The sequence below is a fragment of the Globicephala melas genome, chromosome 3 (assembly GCF_963455315.2).
Source record: "Globicephala melas chromosome 3, mGloMel1.2, whole genome shotgun sequence".
Classification (NCBI taxonomy): Eukaryota; Metazoa; Chordata; class Mammalia; order Artiodactyla; family Delphinidae; genus Globicephala; species Globicephala melas.
Window position 1 is genome coordinate 50,928,900 of NC_083316.1, and position 15,323 is coordinate 50,944,222.

General features: G+C 38.9%; 1 protein-coding gene across 2 annotated transcripts in view; it reads left to right on the forward strand.

Moving 5' to 3' along the window:
- RGS7BP (regulator of G protein signaling 7 binding protein) overlaps positions 1-15,323 on the forward strand; it is a 118,645-nt gene that overhangs the window by 69,418 nt on the left and 33,904 nt on the right. For both annotated transcript variants that reach the window (XM_030844113.2, XM_030844103.2), the window contains exon 3: positions 6,770-6,900. In XM_030844113.2, the coding sequence (XP_030699973.2) occupies positions 6,770-6,900 (131 nt within the window). The remainder of the gene's footprint in view (positions 1-6,769; positions 6,901-15,323) is intronic.

Sequence of the window (15,323 nt, forward strand, 5' to 3'; positions counted from 1 at the left end):
GCCCCGCGGCACGCGGGATCCTCCCGGATCTGGGCACGAACCCGCGCCCCCTGCATCGGCAGGCAGACCCTCAACCACTGCGCCACCAGGGAAGCCCGGTTTTACTCTTTAAATAGGAAAAAAAATGAACAAGGTGCTTGGTGATGCTACCCATTATTTATCAACTTCTCAAGTGGGTCATGGGGAAATGTCAAAGATCCTGCCAGAGGGCAGACCAAAACAACAGGGAGATGAAGACCAGAATACAGTCCTAAATCATAAAAGGTGTGGCCCCTCTGAGGCCTGTTGCTTTGCAAAAGGTATGCAAAGTAGCTACCAAAAGATAATTCCGTTGCACTACAGGTTTTACTCTGCTGTTAAAAGTCAAGTTTCATTTCTGACTGAACCCGAATAGCACCAAGGCAGAATTTGATCCAGACTCGTGTTCAGTGGCCAGGAAAGTCACCAAGCCATATGTTCCCATGAAACTGACATGCGGTGAAGTGAGGGGATTACTGCAATTACTTCTTCAAAGGCTCCTGGGGGAGCCAAACTTGCTATGACTCTCTGTGAAGAAAATACAGGAGGTTGCCACTTAAAACACAAGTTTCATAAAAATTCACTAAAAGGAAGATTATGAGAAAATTGGAGACAAAAGAGTCAACTATTATTATATAAAGATACCTTGAAAAATATCTTGTTTCTGTTCTTCTGCTTAACTGATCTCCTCTATCTATTGCAGGGCTTATTTTGTTATGAAAGAGTATAGTCATTTAGTAGGTACCTGCCATCTGTTCTGTGTTTATGAACTTGCAGAGACCCTGTAATTACATTTTAAGAATTTGAAACCTAAACTAATAACTGGGTCTCACACACGCACATGCACACACAGACACACACACTTGTGCCCTCTCTGCCCTCTGACTATTCACTGATTATGTAAACTCATGGAGCCTCCTTGAGAAATCTCCTTCATGAAACCGTATGAAGGCTGGGCTCTGAAGCCTTCACTGAATTTGGCGCAGAATTAGGATATATCCTTGTATAAGTGGAATCTATCTGAGAGGAAACCACTGGGGGTATTTGAAGAGATATCCCGGAGATCACTATCCTAGGGTAGGTCAGTTAATCCCTTTCCTCCCCAGCTATTTGCTCTGAAAAATAAAGCAAAGAATATCATCCCTTTCCCTCATCCCATTTGGTTCCCTGAGTCTTTCCTTGCCATTTGGCTTAACAGCCAACAGAGGTGGTTCTGAGAAGAACGACTTGGATATATTTTCTGCAACAGGAGTTCTGGTTTCCATCTCTGCTAGCTGACAACCCCCAAGTGTTTTATCTGTCATCACCAAAGTCTGTGAAATGCTGAGTGGTTGTCAATGGGGTCACACCTTTCTTTCTCAGCCTAAGGGTATGTTTATTTAACCAAAGTCTCCTTCAGCTCCATGTATGGTAGCTGTAAACAATGTTTTAGAATGGCAGAGAAGTTTTAATACTAAAGATTATACACAACCATAAGGCTTGTGTATAAGATTATACACAACTTTGATGTATTTAGATGGATTACAGCCAAATTCTAACAATCCTTCACAGTTTTTACTTGTTTTCCCATACATGATCTCATTTGATCCTTGCACCAACCTTGAGATACTTTGGTCGTGAATAGTTGTTATGCCTATTTCACAGCTGAGGAAACTGAGTCTTGGAGAACTTAACGTGGTTTTCCTACAATCACAATTCTACACAGCAAAGTCTATATTTAGAGCTAAGTTTTCTGACTCCGGAACCCATTTTCCTTTTATTATGTCTTTCTGCCTTCATCTAAATATATAAACCACTGCATTAGGGACAGACTTTCAAAATAACAAACATTTTGCTGGTTTTCAAGAAGCTATTAGCAGCTGCACAAAACACCAAGTCTGGCAAGCTTGGCAAAAGAGCAGACAGATGCAGGGCCAAGGCATTTCATAACCAAAATCCCCAGTAGGCTAACCCCCGAACTTGACCTTACTAGTCATAAAGCTTCCCAGTTGTTTTGTTCAATTTATGCCAAGTTATACTTGCTTTACCACACATCTATCTGTATGTTCATCCCTCTATCCCTCCTCAATCTGTATTTTTTTTCTGAAGTTGCAGACATCAGGACACTTTACACCTAAAGAGTTCAGCATGCTTATCTTTGAGTGGAGTTCAATATTTGCCTATGGTTCTTTTTTTTAAATTTCATTTATTTATTATGCCTCAATTGAAAGGGTTGAAAAGGATAAAGGAGAGGAAATACAATATGTAAAAGAAAAGTGCTTATAACTTAATTTAAAGTCATCTTAACAACAACTTCCGTGTGAAACATGCTTTAAAAATCTTAATACAAAATTAAGGAATAAGTGTTTTGTAATATACTGAAAATCTCTCTGACTACAATTTTCTCTTTCTTTCTTTACACTTAAGTAATACTTTCCAGGTACATGTTGCAAAAGCTTCGGGACAAACTTTGAACTCATCTGTACTTTCCTTTATGAAATATCACTGCCTATGGTTCTTTTATAAAAAATGAAATTTGCATATAATCCAATGCACAAATCTCAAGTGTACCATTCAATAACTTTTGCCAAATGTGTACACCCAGGTAACTCAAACTTTTATCTAGATATGGAATACTACCCTAACACTAGAAAGTTCCCTCTCATATCCCTTCCCAGTCGATACTCTTTCCACCACTGTTCTAATATTTATCACTATGGATTAGTTTTATCTGTTCTAGAACTTCATATAAATGGAGTCATACAGTATTTACTCTTTTGTATAAGGATCTTCTCACTCAAGATTATGTGTTTGAGATTCATCAGTATTGTTCTGTGCATAAGGAGTTTACTCCTTTTAATTATTGAGTATTATCCTATTGTAGGAATATTCTAGTTGCTTTTCTTTTTAATTGAAGTATAGTTGATGTACGATATTCTAGTTTCTTTATCCACTTTCCTCTTGACAGACACCCAGGCTATTTCTAGTTTTTAGTTATTCTAAATAAAACTACTATGAACACTATTAAAAAGATCTTTTTATGAACAGATTTTCATTTCTCTTGGGTAAATACCTGGAAGTGGAATTGCCAGGTCATAGGGAGGTTTATGTTTAGTTTTATAAGAAACTTCCAGAACTTTTTTCAAAGGCGTTGTACCATTTTAACTCCTACCGACAATGTACAAGACGTTGTTCCATATCATCATCATTTGGCAGTGTCAGTCTTTTTAATTTTAGTCATTCTGGTGGGTGTTCATCATATTACTTTTGAATTATAAAATAAGAATATTCACATTATGGGCTTCCCTGGTGGCGCAGTGGTTGAGAGTCCGCCTGCCGATGCAGGGGACATGGTTTCGTGCCCCGGTCCGGGAAGATCCCACGCGCCGCAGAGCGGCTGGGCCCGTGAGCCATGGACGCTGAGCCTGCGCGTCCGGAGCCTGTGCTCCACAACGGGAGATGCCACAACAGTGAGAAACCCGCATACCGAAAAAAAAAAAAAAAAAAAGAATTAAAAAAAAAAAGAATATTCACATTAGAGAGCATTTCCATTATCAAGGGGTGACTTAGGCAATGTCTGTGTTCTTGTCCCCCTATTACTACACCAGTGAAGGTCTCTTAAGTCCTAATATTAAGACATTAAATCCTGTTTCTCATCCTTAAAGAGTTGATTGAAAGATTCATAACTTGGCAGTTATTTTAAATGTTTTTGGATTCAACTTGAGCTCTAAATCACTGAAATATTGTCGAAGTTAATTTTTAAGGTGTTTTTCTATTAATATTTAGGCTTTCAAATTAATCAAAATGATCAGGTTAGTTCCTGACTTCTGCTTAATAGAAAAATAAATAAATAATCACACCTAAGTCACTAACTTATGAAATTTCTTTCACTGAATTAAATGAGCATCACCTCAGGGTGACTCTCATAGACCTCAACTGGATTAATAAGAGTAAATCATTTTAGACTAAGCATCAGTCACACATGGTAAAGTTACCTCTAAGTTAAGTTGCTTCCGTTCCTGGAGTAAGTATGTAGGCCTAATTTTGTTTCAATGTGAAATCTCCCCTAGGCCTTATAACTTATCCCTAGGAAGTTTCAAGTTTCCACGTTGTTGTTTTCTTGACTTTTCCTCCATTCTCCAGGCTCTGACTCTTGCTCACTTGTTACAAAAATAACCTAAATGCTCTTAATTCTTCTCAAAAATGTATTTCAGCCCACTGATCATATTAGACGTATTATAACCCATTCAGCAATTTTTCTTTTAATGAACTTTTAGAAATCAGTAGCAGTAATACAGCTTAGAGCTCTTAAAGTGGGAGAAATAAATTGTACAAGACCTGAGGCTAATGTAGCCTAGTCAAGGCATTGGGAAACGCTAACACAAAAGATAACTTGCCCGTTGCTGTTTGACTAGTTTCTTTCTTTCTCTATACTTCAATTTTCCAAGATGTTAAAGGATAATATATGAGCATATGTAAGAATTTTTTAACCAGAAAATTTATAATGCAACTTTAGCATCAATTAATTTTTGTTAGGCTGATTTGGAAGCATCCATTCAGTTTCCTCCCATAACATGTAAGAAGGGCAAAATGGTTCCACAGTTTAGAGAATCTCCGTTGGTTACAGAGGCATTAAGAAGCTGGCACCCAAGGAAATGATAGGAGTTAGGCATTTTAATCTCTGTTCTGACATGCCTTTTTTTCAAAAGCACTTAATACATTGCTTTGTCTCTCACAGTCCAGCTGTAAAATAATATATTGGCTCTAAAGATTTGTTAATACAGTAATCATTTGTTTAAATTACATAAAATGTCATATATATATATGAAGTTTGCATATTTTTGGAATTAGGCCACAAAACACATATTTTGTACTTCTGAAAATAAGAATACTCCATGGTTTGGAACGATACTGTACTGGCTAATTGCCCCATTCATCAAATGTACAATACATACCACAGACTCTTTATAGTTTTTTTTTTAACCTGCATATGAGCCACTAGGGCCAATGTTATGCCTAGGTGAAAATAAGCAGCTATGATGGAAATGATGACGCAGCACGGAAAAGACCTGCCTGCTTTAAAATATTTTCCCTCTAGCCTGTCTTTGGGACATTACCTTCAGTTTTTTCTATCAAAATCAATGTTAGCAAGTAATATACCAGGATCACTTTTTATTATGTGAACCACTGATGCCCATTATTCCTTCAGAGTCTGGCAGGGCCATGAGGAGAGGGGAAGGGACAGACGCAGAGACATTTTGAAAGGCTGAAGATGATATGAAATAATGAGGCGTTGTGTGTGTGTGGCAGAGGGATGGGGGAGAACTCCAGCGAGCAGGAGGATAGCTTGAGGGTGGAAAGCACCTGGGGGAAGAAGCTCTTCAAGAAAATCTGGGACTTCCGCCAAAGATATACTTGATTCCAGTGTTGGCCTAGGGCTGGACCCATGAGACACAGATGAGAAAGTAATATAGGCTCTTATTTTTCAGATAAAGCCAAATTTTGCATATAAGCTCTTTTGAGGTCCTTTGTTCTGACACAGGAAAGACATAGGATAACTTTGCAGGCATCATTCATACTCAGGCAAAGAATTCTGCATTTTCCTGTGTTATATAAGCCATATTGTTGAATAATGCTGGCTCATCTACTAAATAAGTATTCAAAATGTAAACTTATCATTGTAAAGTGCTATGTAAATACAAATTCTTTATAGTGTGATTCCAGAACTTAAATAAAAATGAAGCCACCATCTTTTTTCTGATAATAGCGCCTGACATTATGCCACTGACCACTTTACAAAAGAATCAAATCCAGATGCTGCATTGTTTAGTCAGATTTCATTGCATTTTAAATGAATGGAGATAAAAATAAAGATAACACATTAGGACATTTGACAGAGTTCCCTTTTAGACTTCTTTCATTTCTAATCTATCTCTAAATTGTATCCCTTTTGTTTAGTTCGCTTTATTCAATACATGCTATTTTACCTGCATATAAAGTAGTGTTCTATCAACAACTAATTCCTCTCCTCTTAAAAAGTGATCACTCCATGTTTTATCATATTCACATTTGTTTGCTTTACCACAGTTAATAGAGAAAGGCTCAAGTACTTTATAATAAATTTTAGAGCATAAATTCAGTATTTATTTAGGCTTAGATTGTTAAGCCAAATTATTAGAATTTTATTACTTTTCTTTTTTCATAAATTTTTCATTTTTTCACTAAAAACACTTAGCCTTTGAAAAATTAACCATAGCAAACAATAAAGGATGTCCTTTAGACTGAGACAAAAGACTGATAAAAATAATTTGTATCTTGGCTCTCTAACCATATTATGCTAGGGCCTTAATACTAAAGAGCTATCTTCTAACTGGTAACTGAATAGCTCTTCATTAGTTTCTCTAAAAATAAGAGTTTTTAATCTCTTCTTGCAAGCTAGGATAGTCTTATGGTTTAAATATATTTTGGGAGTTTGTTCCAACAGTTAAATTGAAAATGTCTGATATTTTCAATTACTTAAAACATTTATGATTTTAAGCTCCTAGCAGAAATCTGCTGCTGAAGGGGAAAAATATTAAGAGCTGTTATTCAGAAAGACACTTATGTAAGAACTGTGACCTTGGTTATTGGTTTGAAAGCAAGAAGTCCTATATTTTAGACCCAAGGCTTTAGAAATCTTTAGTGGGCATTTTCCCCTCTCAGAGCTGAGACAAATGGCTGATGAGTGAAATCTTGAGAATGTTCACAGCTTTTCTCTTTCATTCTGTTGCAGCCCAGAAGGTGGTGAGATCCATCCAGAAATCTGTCGGCTCTACATTCAGCTGCAATGCTGCTTAGAAATGTACACAACAGAGATGCTAAAATCCATATGTCTGCTGGGGTCTCTTCAATTTCATCGAAAAGGTATCTTCATTTAATATATTGTCATAAACACTGAGAAATGTTAAACAAAACCTCATCTTTTGCAAAGGCCTATATGTACCATTTGTCTATCTACACACAATTGGAATGGATATAAATGTTCAGGAAATGTTTGATATAAATGAATAAAAGAAGTCTATATCAGTACTATCAAAGTACATAAGAACATTGACCATCTTGAATAGAAATTGTGGTAGAAACAATTCTCAAATTTATTATTTTACCACTTGTGAACATGATTTTGGCTAGAATCAGCATGGGCAGCCAAATTATATAATGATCTTACTAGGGCAGAAAATGCTATCCAAGATTGCTGCTACTTCCCTAAATGTATTTGGTTGCAGGACGACAAATTATAAGTTGTGTCCCAAAGATTTAAAAATAGGAGGAACTCAACAAACAAAATCTCATTCCCTGGTTTAAGCTATAAAGAGACTACATTGGCTTAAATGAATTAAACCTCTAGAGGCAGCAGTGGCTTCAGCATGGCTTGATCAGACTTCTGACTCCCATTCTGAGTGATGTTCTGCCTTCTGGTGGGGGGAGTTGACTTTACCCTCAAGCTGCCCTTCCCACACATTTGCAAACTGATTCCAACAGTTTCAGTCATCACATATGCATACAGAGAGAATTTCTCCCCTTATAGACTAGCAAATGTCCTGAGCTTCGTTCCAACTGGACCAGGTCAGACCACATGTCTACACTTGAACCAATCACGGTAGCCAAGGGGATGGAATTAAACTGATTGGTTTAGGCAATCAAGGCCCATTCCTGGAGCTAGGAGATGAGTCAACCCCACCCAACCAGTGGCTACTGCATAAAGGGACAGGGTGGAATGGAATGGAATGGATGCTGGGGAGGAAGCCAAAAGTTTCTGTCACTGGAGGATTCAATCTATATTTTCTTTGCTAATTCATTGAACAATAATTTTTGGGAGCCTCCTGAATGCAAACATTTTGTGCTTGAGATCAAGAAATAGAGGGATGCACAGAAGGTAACCTTTGTCTATGATTTAAATTCAGAGATAGAAAAGGTCAGTAAACTGTAATAATCAGGGAAAATCTTTTAGAAAGCGTGGGACTTGAGCTAGGTTGTGAGGATAGGGTTCAGACAGTGAAGGAAAAAGAAAGACCTTTCAGGTGAAGAAGCAGCTAAAGAAGAGATATGAAATCAAATGAGCATGCAATTTGAGAGGAACTAGATGACATGATAAAGTACCTGTAAAAATCAAATCTTGCATACACATGTATGCACAAGTCAGAACTAAAATTATGCTACGCTGCTCCAAAGAGAGATTATTTTCTCGATACATGAATATTATCTTTTTTTTTCCTTCTAAAGGCTGAATTTTCATGGGTTTCCACCTTTACTTCATGTTTGGAGAGATTATCCCCTTGACACTCAGGAGTCCTGATCAGAAAATTGAATACTCAGACACACTGATGACCCAAACAGTTGTCACTGGCCCAATGTCTTTGTTTGTCCTCTCTGTTCTCATACACTGCCACCATCAACCCCCCCACACACACACACGCATTCACATATGAACACACACACAGAGTAGTATTTGCATTCTTTCTAATCATGGTTGACTAGACTGGGTATGGGTCATTTTTTCCCCCAGGTCTGCATTGGCTGTGCTTGCAGTATTTCATGCCCGTGTTGCCCCTGAAATCTCCCCTGATGATTGTCCGTAACACCATGTGACCCCCACTCCCTGTCTCACTCTAACTCCTTGGTTTTTCACCTGGTCTCCCTGCCATCCACTCCTACTTTCTGTCTTTTCACAAATGACTTTTGAAAGGAAGACCCTTCTCTGCTAGCTCTCTGCTAAAAAGTAACAGGGATTCCCTCATCCAGGTTCTTCCTTATCGTATTTGGTCTTGACCACACAAATAAAAAACATATCATCTCTTAACTGACCAGCTCATGTGGTCTGCACTGCCTCCTATCTTCACTATCCGTCTCTGATCCCTGTCCTTCCGTGCCTCTTCCTTTAAAAATAATAAACCTCTGCTCCCTGCTCTAGCACCTAACACTCTAAGTATGACTCTAAAAAGAATATACCTGATGGAATCTTTGATTTCTCCCCATTGTAATTAAGTCTCCAGATGGATTTCTATTTGATTCTTCTAAAATCATTACTACTTAAAGTGCAAATCCTTAGAAAATGCGCTTCAAAATTATCCAGGGTGCTGGATAAACATGGAGACTCAAGAATCCTGTCCAGGACCCACTGAATCAGAATCTGGGGGCACTCCAGGTGACTCTGAAACACAGTGAAGATGGATAACTGTTTTGCTACCTTTGAAACAAAAGGAAATCACCCCATCATATGTATAAAAATGGAAAATTTCAAGCCCTTACCTGGCTATTCTTACTCACCTAAGTACATACTTTCAACTTTGTTGTATGCTTTATTCTTTATCACTACTAGACAGAAGTCTGTCTACCAAGAATTAAGATGCCAGATAATATACTCTTTATCCAAACAGTGGTATCTCTAGTGTGGCCTTGGGCTGGAAGGGGTCCTGTCTAGATGAGCTCACTCAGTCCCTTCAAGAAATCAAATAGAGTTGACCCTCACAGATTCAACCAATCGCAGATCACGTACTATGCTTACGATTAATCTATGGCTGTTTGAATCCACAGATATGGAATCACGGATACAGAGGGCCAACTATGGGACTTGAGCCATGGATTTTGGTGTCCACGGCAAGTCCTAGAACCAACCCCCCATTCTCCCCTACACACATACAGATACTGAGGGATGCGTTTAGTCCTCAGAGTCTTAGGGGAATGGTGATTCCCATTCTAGTCTATAACACTCGAAATCTCTTTCTGCTTAGAATCTCTTTCTGGTATGTTTCTTTTAATGCTATGGTAAAAATTCGTATTTTGATAACTTTTAGGTTAGCTAATTTTTTCTCCATCCTAATTTCTTATTACAGCTTGGCCAATTCTTCTTTACTCTTTGTCTTCTATCAAGGAAAAACAGGAATTGTAATTGAGTCATTATTTGGGCTCTATATGAGAGTCTCTGGTCAATTTTTTGTTGTGATTAGATTCTGAAGCCAAATTGTTTTCCAATTCTCTGTACTTTTACTTTTTTAATTTATTTATTTATTTTTGGCTGCGTTGGGTCTTCACTGCTGCATGTGGGCTTTCTCTAGATGCAGCGAGCGGGCACTACTCTTCGTTATGGTGCACAGGCTTCTCATTGCAGTGGCTTCTCTTGTTGTGGAGCACGGGCTCTAGGCTCATGGGCTTCAGTAGTTGTGGCTCACGGGCTCAATAGTTGTGGCACGCAGCCTCTAGAGCCCGCAGGCTCAGTAGTTGTGGTGCATGGGCTTACTTGCTCCGTGGCATGTGGGATCTTCCCAAACCAGGGCTTCAACTTGTGTCCCCTGCATTGGCAGGCAGATTCTTAACCACTGCGCCACCCGGGAAGCCCCTTAATTTATTTTTATTTCTAATTACCTCCCTGACTGCCACCATAAGTCCAGAAAGTATTGGATATCACATTTAGTTTTACTATTGTATTGAGTAGTCATGTGTTTACTCTTTGAAGAAAAAGGTCACACAAGGTTACCGCAGGGGCAAGGAGTATGGTTTGTTTCTGGGAAAAATAAGCCTCAAATCACTTTAAATCTCATTTTCTGCAGAAAGCTTGAATTTAATAATGAAGATTGTCCTTCTCTCCCAATTAAGCAAATTATAAATATCCTTTGTCCTTAACAACATCTTCAGTGGACCTTCATGACTTTTGCATGCACCATGTTTCTGAATTTTTGCTGTCTCATAAGTCTGATTGGTACAATCTACTTGGAAATCTTTTATACTTTATAAGATCATGCTATTGCCAAAAAAATGAAGACAAACAGTACTAAGATGATTGTCTTATTTCATGGCCAAGAAAGTTAAAGTAAATTATGGTAATATAAGATAAAAACCCACATTTAATAAAGGCTATTGGATTATACCATGCAGAGTGTGGTTCTGAAAAACTGTGGAGAAGATGACAGATGGGAATAATTTCAGGCATTGTGTAATCTCATATTTTAACACTTAAAGTTTTAGCTTGGGCCATTACTTGACAAAGTCTAATTTCTATGTTTATAGTGAAAAATAGTTTCTCTCACTTCTTCACAGTTAGTAGGTAGGAAGTCTTTCCCCACAACTGAATCCATGTATCATATTGACCATTATTGCCTGTTTCCTGACACCAGATAAAATGCGACCACGGGTTTCATTCACTCTATTGGCAGAAAGTGAAGCCAGACTTCTAAGAGAATTGATGATCCTGCCGTTTTGACCACAGCTTTCCTCTCTCCCATTCTCCCCGCAGTCAGTCAGTTTTGACAACCTTCCCATTCTGAAAGCAGCAGAGAAGAGAGAGCACTCCAGTGCAGCCCCCCTTCACATGTGAACTTGCTCCTTCATCTTTATTTTCATCTCTCCTTGCTCTCTCAAGGGTCTTCTCTGACTCTGCTCCACTCTTCTGCCATCACTTACAGCCAGATTGTCTCCAGGTCCTTTGAGGTATACCATTATCCCTTCCTCCCCCTAAGATAAGATGGGTTCTTCCCCTGCAATGTGCCACCAGTATATATAAAGAGAGAAAAAATGTGGAGGAAATGTAGTCACAAAAGGGGAAAGAAGAGAGAAATGTCAAACTCTAGTGGGAGTTGAGAGCTCAAGATGCTCTCATAAGAAATTAATGAACCGCCAACCGTCCAGCAAAATACAGGATAAACTTAAGACAAAGAATAGAATATGAGCAGTAAAGACTCCAGGGTATTCAGCCTCCTATTAAGAAATGTAAAGAAAATGACCCACCAATAAAAGAAACAAGCAACACAGAGACGGAAATAGAATAAAACCACAAGTAAAGCCTTATTTTCCAACGTAATGAGGCAATTGATACTAAAATAGAACATTAGGTTTGAAGAAATGAAGCAGAATAAATCTTAAAATAGATTATGATTCAACTTATGAGTGGAAACATGCATTTGTTCTTTGAACAAATATTTGTTGAGCACCTGTGGAAGGTACTGGGAGACTGAAACGATCAGGGCTGAAGAGATCCCTGTTCTTATGGAGTATATAGTCTCGTGAAGAGAAATATTCACGGGAATTTCTAAAATTTGGGGGGGAAATTTCTAAAACTCCCAAACACTAAAATTACAATGTCAATAATTAGAATAGGTAATGTAATAGAAAGTGACCATGACTGGGTGGCTACTTTAGAAGGGATGGTCAAAGCTCTCTGAGGAGGTAGGACTTAATCTGAGATTTAATGACAAGAAGGACACAACTTCATGAACATTGGTATCTAATGCAAAGGACCCAAGCTTCCATTTGACATGTATAAATATTGTGTCCTACCAAATATTGTGTTCTACAGACCATTTCCCACTAAGCCACGTTGGAGAAAGGCAAGAGAACATATCAAATCGGGAAATGAAAGATACTAGCACCATGGGCTGAATTTTATCCACACATCTGACAATGATTGGTGCACGTATTCCAAAATACCATGTTTAATGGCTAAAATTTATTGTATATTTAATTTCTTACCAAAATAAGTTCAGAGAGTTACTTTTAAGATGAGAGGGAAAGTTAACTGCGTAGATCATTTAATGATTTATAAGATATTTGCTGTGATCCAAAGGGAGCATGATTTAGCCATGATACCCATTAAAGGAAAGTTGAAATTAATTAACTACACAGTCAATACCGTCTGCACATTGTTCTGCTCTACCTTAGGGGTTGGAAATGGAGAAGTGAAAGCCTCACAGGGACCTCCCTCAAATGTGTTTCCATTGTCTGCTCTTCTCCGGTGCCCTGTGATTCTGCTTCCTCACTCAGCTAATGGAACCACCAAGATGACTACTACTCTGGGGTCAATGATAGGACTACAGTGTCACAAGGAGCACAGAGAAGGACACAGGGCGGGGGAGGGAAATAGCTCTGTATCGGAAAATGTTTATTTCCCAGTGTATGGGCAAGAATGGATTTCTGTTTATGGTATAAGTATTATTTTCCACTATGTGTTTATGGCACTATGAATATCTTCTTACCACAGTGTAGAAAAGCCTTTGAAACTATTTTTTAATATAGGCAAACAACTAACTGAACTAATATAACTTATTTCTATTTAAATTACATGCTTTTTGGAAATGCAAGAGCAAAAGTGGATTACTTAACAAACAGCTTACATTTCCCCAGTCCTTTTCACACTGGATGGAGTTATAAATCTCCTACCCGTTATGAAAATGCATGAGAGTGAGAGTAACCATGTGGATAAGCTTCCACGCATCCATGTAAACTGTGTTCATTTAGTTGTTCACAGTCAGTATGAAAACTGTCCCGAGAGGCTTCCCTGTGTATAGTATCATAGCAGATAATGTGTCAAGAGCACAAAGGACATAGGAAATTTGCCCCTGCCATCAAGGAAATGATAGTGCAGTGACAGAATATTAGCTCAGAGAAGATTAGTTTGTTTTGTTTTGATTCCTAGGGAAATGTACACAAATGGATAAAATTGACTCTGCTGGACATCGCAGTCCAAACTCAGGGCCTCCAAGGAGACACTATGGCAATGCTTCCTACTGTCACGATAGGCTGAAGACAGGCAGGCAAGAAAGGAGTGGAGAGGAGAAGGGGAAATGGAGAGAGGAAAATATGAATAGAAAAGAAAGAGGATGGGAGAAATGAGATCAAGAGGAGGAAAGAGGTCTCCAGAGTGGAGTGTGATAAAGGGGCCTCCACTCTAAATAAAGGACCCCAGCCCAGTCTTCTGGGACTCTTGAGGCTGCCCCACAATCACATGTGGTTTTTTTCCACCTAAACAACTGACCATTTCTCACAAATATAAGAATAACTAGCCTTCCAAACTGGTATGTGCTTCATGTGTGGTTTCCCTTAACTTTTCCTCAAACATGCCTATTATATTATCCATAAACAGGCTAAAAATACATGGAAATCCCAAAGGAGCTGAAGGCCAAAAGCTTTGCGAGGCCCTGAGGAAAGTGGCCAACTTTTTGACATCCTGGTTCTCAACAGTAGTGAAGCCAGCTTAGTGACATTTTAAGGTGCTCTAAAGGCTCCCCTTCTCCCCTCCCCCTCCATCCCCTCCCCAAGAAAATATTTGTTCACTGAGGCCTGAAATTGATGTTTCAGGGGACAGAGTTTTTCATTTCATAATAAAAAATGATTTTAAATGCATAGTCACTCTTGGGCAAAGTAAAACTTTGACTTGAAGTTACCCTCTAGAAGCAGCTTGACCCTTTCCTGAGAGCAGAGCAGACAGCCCACCTGATGTTAGAAACAGGTGCTCCTTCTAAGGATAACTGGTCAAACGGGGGAAGCTGGGGATGCAGAACTCAGATAGGCCAACATTCAGGTTTGTGAGGCGCTCCCCTGCCAACTTTTTAATGTGGCTCAGAAGAACATCTATGGAACAGCCCTGCTAGCCTCTCCAGCCTCATCTCTCACCAGCAACCCCATCTCAACTGCCTCGGCATCTTGAACTACTTCAAGGAACTTGAACTTAGAAGTTCTTTCCAGTTGCTCCCTCTGCCTGAAACATATTGTCCACCCTGCCCCACTCCACAACGATCCCTTTCACCTGGTCTACCCTATGCTTTCTTTGGTTTGTAACTTAGATGGGACTTTCCTGCAGAAAGCTTTTCCTGGCTCTCCAAGGCAGGGCCTATGCCCATGCAATGTGTCCCCCAGGCACGTGTTACATTGAGGGGTAGACAACTGATTTGTTGTCTGTTGTCCTCTCCAGAGTTGATCACCTTGAGTGTGTTCACCATTGTATCTCCGGCATTTAGTACAGTGCCTGGAGCAGATAAAGTTTCAATTAATAATTATTGAATAAGCAAAGGAATTTGCTTTCATTCTGCATCTGTTGTTAAATTAGAGGGAGTATAATTGGAGAAAAAGAAGCTTGTCCAGAGATGTTGGACTGAACTCATACGTATATTTCCCCTCCTACTAAAAACCCATCGAAATAACAGCAAAAGATATAATGAAAAGAATAAATCCATATTCGTTCTTATATTTGTCAGGGTAGGGTAACAGCTGCATGAAACATCATCAAATCTCAATGGATTAGAACAATGAGAGTTCATTATTCACCATTGTCATAGTCCAATGCCAGAGCTAGGGTGGGGTGGGCCCTTTTATTCTTTCCATTCCCCAAATCCATCCAATTGTCAGGGGAGAAAAGAAAGCATGGATGTTCCCATGGGAGGATTTTTAGAAGCCAATCTGGAAGAGGCATACATCACTCTTACTCAGAATCCATTTGCCATAACTCTGTCAAATGGGCCCTACTAATTGTAAGAGGAAAAAAAAAAATAGAGGTCGGCAGACACAAAACAGTCTCCCAT